General features: G+C 57.7%; 2 protein-coding genes across 2 annotated transcripts; both read left to right on the top strand.

The window, feature by feature from the left end:
- On the top strand, nucleotides 1–848 carry LOC106866174. Its single transcript, XM_014898927.2, has 2 exons — nucleotides 1–79; nucleotides 154–848. Exon 2 carries the CDS (start codon nucleotides 206–208, stop codon nucleotides 608–610), a length of 405 nt encoding a protein of 134 aa, XP_014754413.1. The 5' UTR covers nucleotides 1–79; nucleotides 154–205; the 3' UTR covers nucleotides 611–848.
- Nucleotides 849–6,132: 5,284 nt separating this feature from the next.
- Nucleotides 6,133–9,010, top strand: LOC104583359. The gene is made up of 3 exons (XM_010235267.1): nucleotides 6,133–6,516; nucleotides 7,858–8,346; nucleotides 8,891–9,010. Exons 1-3 carry the CDS (start codon nucleotides 6,133–6,135, stop codon nucleotides 9,008–9,010), a joined length of 993 nt encoding a protein of 330 aa, XP_010233569.1.
- The last annotated feature ends 1,603 nt before the right edge of the window (nucleotides 9,011–10,613 follow it).

The following is a 10,613-nucleotide window of genomic DNA, read 5'->3' as shown; positions in this document are numbered from 1 at the left end:
CGGAGCTCGCTATCGCCAGCCAGTAGTTCGCCTTGGGCTGCACAGCGCTTAAATGTTTACCGCCAGGCAGTGAGGTGAGGTTAGTTCCTTTTCCTTTCTTTCTCCCGGCAACCCTCCTTCACAGCCTCGCTCACTCGATCTCTGCTCCTGTAGCTGTAGGCTTGTAGCGCTGTAGAGGCGTGGAAATAGCTAGCTCTGGCCGGCAATGTCGGCTCTTATCCCCCCGCCGCCGGCATTCCCGCCGCCGCAGATAATGGTGCCGGCGGCGTACGGCGGGGCCGATGGAACGACGGCGGCGAAGGGATCGTACGGCCCGGTGATCGCAATGCTAGCCGTCCTCGCCGTGCTGGCGGCGGCGGCCGTGGCCGTGGGGCGGCTCTGCTTCGGGCGCCGCGGGCTTGGCCAGGCAGGCGGCGGCGGCGGACACGACTTGGAGGCCTGGGTGGAGCGCAAGTGCGGGACGTGCGTCGGCGCCGGCATGTTCTCCTCCACCGGGCCTGCCGCGGCCGCCGGCGTGGAAGAAGGTGACGCCGCGGCAGCAGTGCAGCCGCCTGAAGGTGAAGAAGGAACGGAGCGAGGGGAGGGCAGTGGCAGTGGCGGTGCGTCGTGACTCCTGAGAGATGGGCCGACTTTGCACTCTTGCTGCACGCTGTAAATTTTCTTTCCTCGTTAGTTCTTCCCTAGGAATTTTCGTGTGTTGGAATTTTTGAATGGTAGTAGCACTCAACTAGTGATCTCTTTTAGGTCCCTGCTGCCCGTTTTTAGTTCGATCTGTGGGACTTGCGGGCGATGTGACGATACAAAATGGCATGCAAAGCAGAATGGGTTTTCTGGTTGATCGACACCAATCCACTACACTTGACATGCCATATGTACCCATGTCCATGATCAACACTCATCATTCTACGCTTTTCTAAAGTCTACCGGGTTACCAGTAAAACATATATTTAGTTATCTTCTTTCCATTCCCGTACAATTGTACATCGTTCGAGGAGCCGCCAGTCAAAATGGCAATGCAATGGTGGAGCAGGTGGCATAGCATCGCATCGCTAGCTGTATGGTCTGCGCGCGTGCTGTACACGCATGAAGGCTGGGATTAATAGGAGGCCCAGCCAGGGGCTTGGTTTGCATTTGGCATGCATTTCACCCAGCACATGAGTGACAGAGTGAGGCGCGTGGTCAGGCCGTCAGAGAAGACAGGGTTGACTGTACGTCCTGCTCGTGCTCGGTGGCGCGGAACAGAAATTAACGAGCCCGAGACGAGCAGTAGTTAGTCTAAATAATTTGCAATAAAACAGCGTCAAGGAACGGACATGTTCATTTCTGCTGCTCGAGGCTCGCCGGTACCAGAGCATCCTGCCACAGTGAGTTGGCTGTAGAAATTGTTTGTTTATCAACTGCATGCCAAATACTGCGCTTATATATTTGGAAACGAAGCGCTAATGCAAATGGATTGCCGTTGCACGATCAAAGGGTGAATTGGTTCGTGCCCAGCCCAGGGACTGGGAGTACGTGCCGGGCGGTCCCGGTCCATGCATCTTCAATCCCCGAGCCGAAGAATCCATCCAGCGGTAACCCCTCCGTTCATAAATTTTTATCTCAAATTTATCAAAAAATGATGTATCTATTATTAAAAAAAACATCTAAATACGACAAGAATTAGGAACGGAGGGAGTATTTTCTACCCTCCGTCTCATATTAAGTGACTTTTTATTACATGTATTTAGACGTCTTTTAGACATATATACATTCATATTTAGGCAAATTTAAGTCAGTTGATATGGAGTACTTTAGTAAGGGTATTACTACGTCATGGCAACAGCTGATCGATAAGGCCACGATGATTGGAGTTGTTCGATTGTATACATTGCTATATGTATATGCCTATATATACTTGAGTCTATAAACAGCACGGACAAAATGCAAGCAGTACGTGCTGCGCTGCACCACAGACTTGTTCGTACCACTCCAAGCACTGCACCGCGCTACCACTATTTATAGCATGCAAATGAGCCGGCAGTGATATTATTCCGGAGCGATAAACAACATGCTGCTAAATGCCATCGACGTGGAGACAGGTTAGTTGCGTTTTGGGAACTCGGGGAAAAGGAATGCATGCCAGCTCGCTCCTTTGAACGCTTATTTTAACCCGACGGTGGTACGGACAATAGGGACACCGTTGGGTTTTCGGCTCTCGTCTGCGCCGCACGTGAAGAAGGAACGAATCGGAGGGAGTACTCGTAGACGTAAGTATAAGTACTGGCGAACCATCTGAGATCGTTCGATCCATGGAGCAGATGGAATCAATACAAACCCATGTCTTCTCTCCCTGGGCTTTGCCCCCCCTCCCCCCGTCCCCGTCCATGTCTCCCGTGACAGCTCTGCTGTTTTCAGGACAAATAAACTCACCACAGTTCGAACAGTGAACCTCAGCAGTGCGTCTGTGCATGGTTTAGGATTTCAGATGTTATTGACTCGGATGATCCTAATAAAAACAGTGGCGGTGAAGAGACCATAGACCCGCATGGCTTCATTTTTTTCTTCTGTTTTTTGTTTGGGACAAATCTGCTGAAGTTTCGTTTAATGGAGGAAAGCTGCAGACAAGGGCTCTGGGCCTCTCGCGGATCGGGGTGATCGCTGCTAGCCATCATCACCCCGCTGGCCCGTGACGTGAGTTTGATCGGGCACGCAGTGTTGGCCTGTTGGGTCAGGCAGGCAAGGAGGGCCGGACCAGACCCAATCAGGAATCGGCCCTATCTGGTCCAGCCTTTACAGCTTTGTTCGCATCATGGACCGCCTGCGCTCTACGGCTGATCCGGGTTGCGGAAAGATGTACAGGGGCAGGCCCATCCTGAGTCATCAGTATTTTTTTCTTTTTCTTTTTTGCGGGGTGATGCCAGTTTATTTTTCGAAACTGAGGGTCATGCCGGCTCGGAGTTACCAGAATGTCAAATTTTCATCAAAAAAAAGTCAAAGTTTGTCTGTGCTTGGTAAAGATACTACTTTCTCCGTTTCATAATTTTTTTCTCAAATTTGCCTAAAAATGGACGTATCTATTCTTAAAATGTGTCTAAATATACGTAATATTTCGACAAGAATTATGAAACGGAGAGAATAGCAATTATACATGTGCATTGCTCAGGAGTCAGTGCATCGGCACTTCTCGTTCTCTGCCGTATGACTATGGATCTCAATGAGTACCCGGTACCTGCATACCTCACGGGGTACAGATTAAGATTTGGGTTTGGTAAAGAAAAACAAGGGTGTGTAAATTGGTAGAAATCTGTAGCCGACCGGATATGACGGATGCAGATATGGTATTGAACCGCTCGAGCCCGTCTGTCCAAACCTAAGTTGTCACCCTAGTACTCAAAGCACGTTAGCGTGCCCATCTACCATTCGATTCTTGAGCAGCAGTAGATCACCTGTAGGGCTGTAGGCTGTAGTCCCTGTCGTGCGCGTGGATCCAAGGCAAAAATGCTGGTACTACACCCTTGGCTGACGGAGCACCCAATCCCCGCCCGGAACGGATTCTCCATGTTTAGTGTTTCGTGTCTCCATACATGTGGAACACTGACGAGGAAGCTTCCGATTCGGATAGTACACACGTCATCGCTTTGTTCTTTGGCCATCCTTTCCAACCCGACCATGTGATGCGCATGCCATTATTCGCTCCGGTCCTGCCTAGCGCTTGTAATATTCCTATCTAACTATCTAATAAAACCTTTTGTATTACTAGTAAATCACGTGATTATCTCTCGCTGCTCCCAATTTCTACCACGATGCCAAATCATAGTCTTTTTGCAAAGACACCGGATCTGTGCTCCTGGGACCGGTACCATAAGCTCCGGGCTAACTACCCAAAAACTTATTAAAGAGATTGGTCAGAAGAAAAAAGAAAAAAAGGAGGGAAAAACAGGACCTTCACTCAACTCCAAAGCCTTTTTATTACTGTTATTCCTTCAAACAAAATTATTCGCTCCGTTCCATAATTTTGTCTCAAATTTGTCCAAAATTGGATGTATCTATTTCTAAAAAATGTCTAGATACATGTAATATTTCGACAAAAATAATGGAACGGAGGGAGTATTATAGACCAGGGTTGTCGCAGCACGAGGCTTTGACACCGGGGGTGTGCGGGCACCCCTTTTTTAGGTTCGGCAGAGGGCGACGGGGATCGCTCCGGCGATCGCTGGCGGGGCCGATGCGTGGCCTGCAAAAACGCTATGAACACATGCACGCACGTTTTACCTCCGGGTAAAACCCTACGTCCTACTTGTCTGAGCTCGCATTATCGAAAGATTGAGTGTTTACAAGTTGCCGGGGGAGGGTCCCCGGGTGCTCTCTTTTTGGCTAAGTGCTCCTTGCTACTCTGGGCTAAGGCTAGTAGTAAACAGTGACTTAGTCCAACGAAAAAACCGACCCCCTTGACCGTTAGCGGGGGTCCTCTTTTTATAGCCAAAAGGATACCACAGGTGCCACGGTGCATGGATTACAAGTGGCGAGCAGGGAGCTTGGGCATCTCCTCCTCGGTGCGCTGGCAGACATGCAAGAGCGCCAGCCCCGCGACTAGGGGTCTAATACCCTATAAACTAGCTCTGGGCAGCCACTGTTTGCCTGACTAGACGGATAACCCCCCTCTTGTCGGCTCATTAAATGTGTCTTGCGCTATACTCCTCGTCCCGGTGACCTTGCACACTGGGCGCCCGCGCGCCTACGTGGCGCTGCTGCTCTGTTTCCTCGGCCCGCCTTCGCAGCAGAAACCTGCGCCCGGGAACGCCTCCTCTCAGCAAGTTACCTCCCGGGAAGCGCCCAGGCGAGATTATTCCCCGAAGCCCCGCTAGTCCTGCCGGGCTGGTAGCTTGCCGGGCAGCTTGCACGTTGCCGCCCGGGGTGCAATCCTCCCAGGGACCAAGCGATGCGACCCACGCGTCGCACCTGTTCCCGAGAGAACCCTTCCCTGGCCGGTTGCCGGGCTACGCCCCAACCGACGCGTGGGTCCCGATTCGTCTCGGGCCCGTGTCTCTTCGTCTTCAAGTGACCCCGCCGTTACGGGCGAAGGGGTGGGTGCGAGATTTCCGCCGTAACCTCCTCCTTAAACAGGAAAGTTAAGGCCACTTACCGCATTATCCCCACGATCTGTAGTTATTCCAGCGCACCCGCTGGGTGCGGAAACGACCGTTATCGAACGGCGGAGTGTTATAAAGCTTCATTGCTGCGCTGAGGGGTAAACACTTAGCCTCCCAGCCTTCTTCTTCCATCTTTTTGCATCTTGCGCCCGAGAACCTTGCCAATCTCCCACCCACGCTCCCATGGGTCCCACCCACAACCAGGAAAGGGGAGGAGGCAAAGCCCTCGAAGAGCACGAGCGCAGCGGCCGCCAAGGCCGTCGAAGAGAAAGAGCTGAAGAAGCAGGAGATGCGGGCCACGCTTGCCTTCTTTCGGTCCGGCTACAACGGCGAGGCGCTGGGCAAGCTCCAGCACGCCGTCGCCTCGGACTTCAACGAGCACGGGAAGACCTTGATCTTCCCCGCCGGCGCCGACGTCCAGTCCACCGACTTCCAGGTGTTCACGCGCTTCATACTCGCCGGGTTGGTGCCTCCATTCTCCCTATTCCTCCACGCACTCATGGAGACGTACCGGCTGTGGGTGGCGCAGCTCCACCCCATGTTCCTCTACCTCCTTGCCATCTTCTCCTTCCTCTACGAGGGATTCGTCGGAGTGATGCCATCGGTGGTGTTGTTCCGGCACTACTTCTACCCCCGCATCGAGAACAAGAAAGAGATGTCGTCGGGGGTGGTGTTCCGTGCCAGCGACCGGATGAAATCATAGTTCATCATCCGGTCGGACAAGAAGATCGAGAAGGAGTGGCGCACGGACTGGTGCTAGGTCCGTGTGGACGAGCCCGAGGAGTTCATCTTTCCGCCCATCGAGTTGCCGCTGAAGGCCCCCGGCTGGCGGGACCAGGACCACCGCGACGCTGACCTCCTCCCCATCGTGGAGAACATCTAGGCCCTTCGGCTAGCCGGGCTCTCCGATCTCGACGTGGCGTGGGTCTTCATCACCCGACGCATCGCGCCGCTTCAGTGGCGTTCCCTCCCCGCGTGGGCGTACACGGGGGCCGGAGACAGGATGCGCCTCCGCCAGGAGGGCATGGACAAGGAGTCGCTCCAGGGGTGGGTGAGGGGGATCTCTGGCGAGGATGCTCCCTTTGCGAAGTTGCTGCCGGGGGTCTTCGCCCTCCACGCCGGCGTCCCTGACTTGAGCAGCATCATCAGCTCCTTCCCACCCTGCAACGAGTGGGGGCTGATGGACGATTCCCCCACTCAGTCCCTGCGCTCCCCTCCGCCTGCACCTCGCGGGAAGCAGGCGCAGGAGGAGAGCGGGAGCGAGTCGGAGGCCGGCCAGCCCCACGACTCGTCCTCCTCCGACGAGGTGGGCCGGGTTGCCGCCACCCGGGAGGTCATCCCCGTGGATGATGAGGAGGAGGAGGACGACGACGACACGCCCCTGATAGTGCGCAGATCAAGGGCGTGCGCAGCGGCCGCGGCTACCTCCACGACGGCTGCGGTGGCAACCGCCCCCACGGCGGCTCCTGGCACCCCGGCGGCGACCACCCCCGCCGCGGTCGCCAAAGCCACAGCGTCGCCCCGCCCCCGGCGGCGACCGCCCGTGACCCGGCGGTGACTACCCTTGCAGCAGTCGCCGGAGCCGCGGCGGTAGCCACACCCGCAGTGGCCGCCGATGGTTCCCGCGGCGCCCCGGGCCGTGGCAAACCCATGGGCCCCCACGTCCCCACCCGCGCGAGGGATCTTCCAGGGCTTCGTGCTCCGACGCAACCCCCCGAAGGCCGATTTGTCGGCAAGCGCCGGCAAAAGGGGGAGGGACGATTCTCCGCCTGCCGCGCCGAGCAAGAAGGCACCGACCTGGCTGACACAGGGGCCAGCGGTGCCGTCCCCGCATGTGCCCGCGGCCCAGCCCCGATGGAGGTGGCGCCGGCAACAGGTACATCACCCTCCCCGCTTCCTTACTTGCATTTCCATTTGCTAGTTAATCCTGCAACTGTACCTTCTTTTTCGCAGGCGACGCTCCGCCCGCAACAGACCCCCCTGCGACACCTACCGGGACGAAGGAAGAGGGGGAGGCTCCCCCGGCAGGCCCAGTGGCCCCGCAAGGTACTCATCCAAAGCCCCCGCGTCTGCCTCCGGGCAACTCATTTAGCTTCCCGATTCTCACCCTTTCCGCTGTTGCAGGCCCAAGCGCGCCCGCACCGGAAGCGGGCGCTACGGTGATTGACCTCAACTCCGACGTCGAGGTCGTGGGGACGGCAGAGGAGTCGGAGGCAGCCCCCGTGCCAAGCCCAGCTGCGCCGGCCGCAGCGGCAGCGGCGACCCTCGCCGCCCCCGAAACGGCGTCCGACAATGCGCCGGCGCGGATTCTTCTGCTACCGAGCAGGAGGCGGCCCCTGCCAGGGGCACGGCAACCCCACCAGCCCCGCAGTCCCCAGGTGCGGGTGAGGGGGAGGTTGCGGAGGAGGAGGAGCATGATGCTCCGCCGCAAGCGGACGACCCACCGCCCAGCCATACGGTGGCGGCGGGGGCTTCGTCATTGTCGGCCGCCACCTTCAGCACCGACCTCGGCACGCTTGCCGGGGTGGCTTGGAATCCCATCACTTGGGATCCGAGCGTCTTCGATCGGGGGCACCGGTTCCTTGACGCTGTCAAGGACCCGCAGCTGGCCTTCGTTACCTCCTTCAACCAGGTGAAGGAGCACCATGCGATCGCCATGAGTCAGCTCGGCGAGGTGCGGCTGGCCGTGGAGAAGGAGTGACAAGAGCTCTCCCGGTTGCGGGACGAGACTCGCCTCGCCCGGGAAGCCCAAGACGAGGCCACGGTCCCGGTCGTCCCCGAGGAGGAGCTCCACCTGCAGTTGGAGGCTCAGTGCGCCGAGCACCAGGACGCCCTGAGCGCGCTGAAGGCGGCGCAGGCGAAGGCCAAGGAGGAGCACAGAAAGGCGCTCGCCACGGCCCAAGCCCGCCTCGACAAGAAGAGCGACCTGATCACCCGCTACGCCGGCCAGATCCAGGGCCTGCGCGCCAAGCTGGAGGTGCAGACCAAGGCCACCGAAAGCTCGGTGACCGCGGCAGCCCGGCACGAGATCCAGCTCAACGCTGCCAAGGACAAGGTGGCCCGGCTCGAGACCGAGCGGGCCGCTGTCCGGGAGGAGCTTACCAAGGCCAGTGAGGACAATGCGGCCAAGGCCGCGGAGCTCGTGTCGCAGGCGGGCCTCGTTCGCAAGGCCAAGAAGGCCGCGCTCGACGCCCGGCTTCACCACGGCACGCTGATTGTGCAGCGGCAGTTGGAGACCGAGAAGCTGCTCAAGATCGCCCAAACGCTGCGCGACCTGCTGCCTCGGTTCGAGCTGCAGGCCTCAGAGGTGGACGGCACGGACGTCACCACGCTGATCCCGTTCTTCTCCAACTTGGTGGGGAAGTTCGCGGTGCTCGACGTCTGGATCTCCATGTTCGGTGCCGACGAGGTCGCCAACTGCGCCCGGGAGGTTGCCGGGACGATCCTTCCGAGGGTGCACCTCCGACACCCGGAGTTCCCCTTCGAGACGCTGCTGGACGTCTAGTCAGACAGCGAGGATGAACCCACCCACACTCAGGCGGTGAGTGGGTTTGTCGACGAGGTGGTCGAGCGGATGCGGCAGGAGTCAGACCCCGAGCCGTCCTCGGAGCCCCCGGCGGAGGACGTCGGCAACTAGTCGCCGCAGCCCCCTGCTGGCCCTTGCCGTTTCCTTGTGTTATCTTCTTTTGTTTTCGTTCCCTGCAAGTGTGGCGCTTGGTGCCGTTTGAACAATTACTGTCTTATTAGTCCAAGTGCTGGAGGAATGCACCACCATCGCGATGGCAGTGCACCCGCTGGCGACGAGCGCGGGAGGAATGCACCACCATCGCGCCTCTGCGGCACCGCTCGCCTTCGCAGCCTCTTCCTTGGCTTCGCTCTGAGCTGTTCCATGGCCGGGACGCCCCCTTTACAGGCGCAGGGGAGGGGCTTGCCACCGCGCACGCCGAATCACTGCAGCTCACGCGGCTTCCTGCCCCTTGAAGTGCGGTACGGTCTTCGCCACTCTGCATGCCAAGTTGCTGTGGCACATGTGGCGGCTTCGTCCTGAATCAGGGGCCTCGAAGTGCGGCGAGTCCCTCGTGATGCGGCCACTCCACACCACAAGGCGCCGCTACACGCCACGGCCCGTGGGTGGTCCACGAGCATTACAGTGCGCAAGATTCCACCTTTACCCTGCACATTAGATTCTTACTAAGCCCGAAATGCTACAATTTTTTTTTGAAATTCACAAAAACACAGAGCAGTATGTATAACTCTTTTGCCTCCCAGCCCCTAGGCACAGAAGGGTCGATGCCAAACTTGGATGTGAGCACTTTTATTTCCCAGACGCAGCGACCGCGTGATGCACGTTGCGGGAAGCCCGGCAACTGCATGCCCTGTGCCGGAGTGATCCGGCAACGGGTTAACGTTTTCGAGGCTCCGTCAGCCCCTTCTCACAACCAAGTATGGAAAGAGACTTCTGTGCACCTAGAGCAGGAGACGGAAGGGGGTGGAACTTGCAAATAAACGAGGCAATCTTGAAATTCGAGAAAAAGCACTTATCTCTATTCACAGCAACTAGTGGTTTACAAACGGGGCTTGCCCGGCTACACTACTTCGAGAGGTATAGATCGGCGGCATCACCTGAGGGTCGGGCTCCACCGCTTCACGGATAGAACTTGCGCAAGTGCTCAATATTCCAGCTATTTTGCACCGGCAAGCCTTCTTCGGTTTCCAGCCGGACAGCCCCCGGCCTGGTCACCTGCACTACCCGGAAGGGGCCCTCCCATTTCGGAGTCAACTTGTTCCTGGCCTTCGTTCCTTGTATCCGGCGCATGACAAGGTCTCCGTTCTCGAGCCCCCGGGGACGGACTCGCCTGTCGTGATAACGACGAAGTCCCTGCTGATAGCGCACGGCTCGCACAGCAGCCCGGCATCGAAGCTCTTTGATGAAGTTCTGATCGTCAACCCTTTGCTCGTGTTGGCTGGAGTTGCCGTACGCGCGTACTCGGAGAGATCCGTGCTTGAGCTCGAGGGGCAACACCGCTTCTGCCCCGTAGACAAGGGCGAAAGGAGTATCGCCCGTTGCCCGACTAGGTGTGGTCCTGATCGACCACAGCACGGGCTGAAGCTCCTCGATCCAGTGCTTCCCGTGGCCTTTGAGCTTGTCAAAGGTTCTCGTCTTGAGCCTCCGCCGCACCTCTGCGTTGGCCCTCTCCGCCTGCCCATTGCTCCTCGGGTGAGCAACAGACGCGAAGTGAATCTTGGTACCCATGCCCTCGCAGTAGGCCTGGAACACCGCGCTCATCAATTGTGTGCCTTTGTCAGTGATGATGCTGTTAGGCACACCAAACCGGCACACAATGCCCTTGAAAAACTTGATGGCCGCCTGGGCAGTCACCTTTCAAACTGGCTCCACTTCCACCTACTTAGAGAACTTGTCGATGGCCACGAGCAAATACTCGTAGCCGCCAACTGCTCTCGGTAGCTTGCCAACGATATCCA

This window comes from Brachypodium distachyon, chromosome 2 (assembly GCF_000005505.3).
Source record: "Brachypodium distachyon strain Bd21 chromosome 2, Brachypodium_distachyon_v3.0, whole genome shotgun sequence".
In the NCBI taxonomy this organism is placed as follows: Eukaryota; Viridiplantae; Streptophyta; class Magnoliopsida; order Poales; family Poaceae; genus Brachypodium; species Brachypodium distachyon.
Note: the sequence above shows the minus strand (reverse complement) of the source record. Positions and strands in the feature narration are given on the sequence as shown.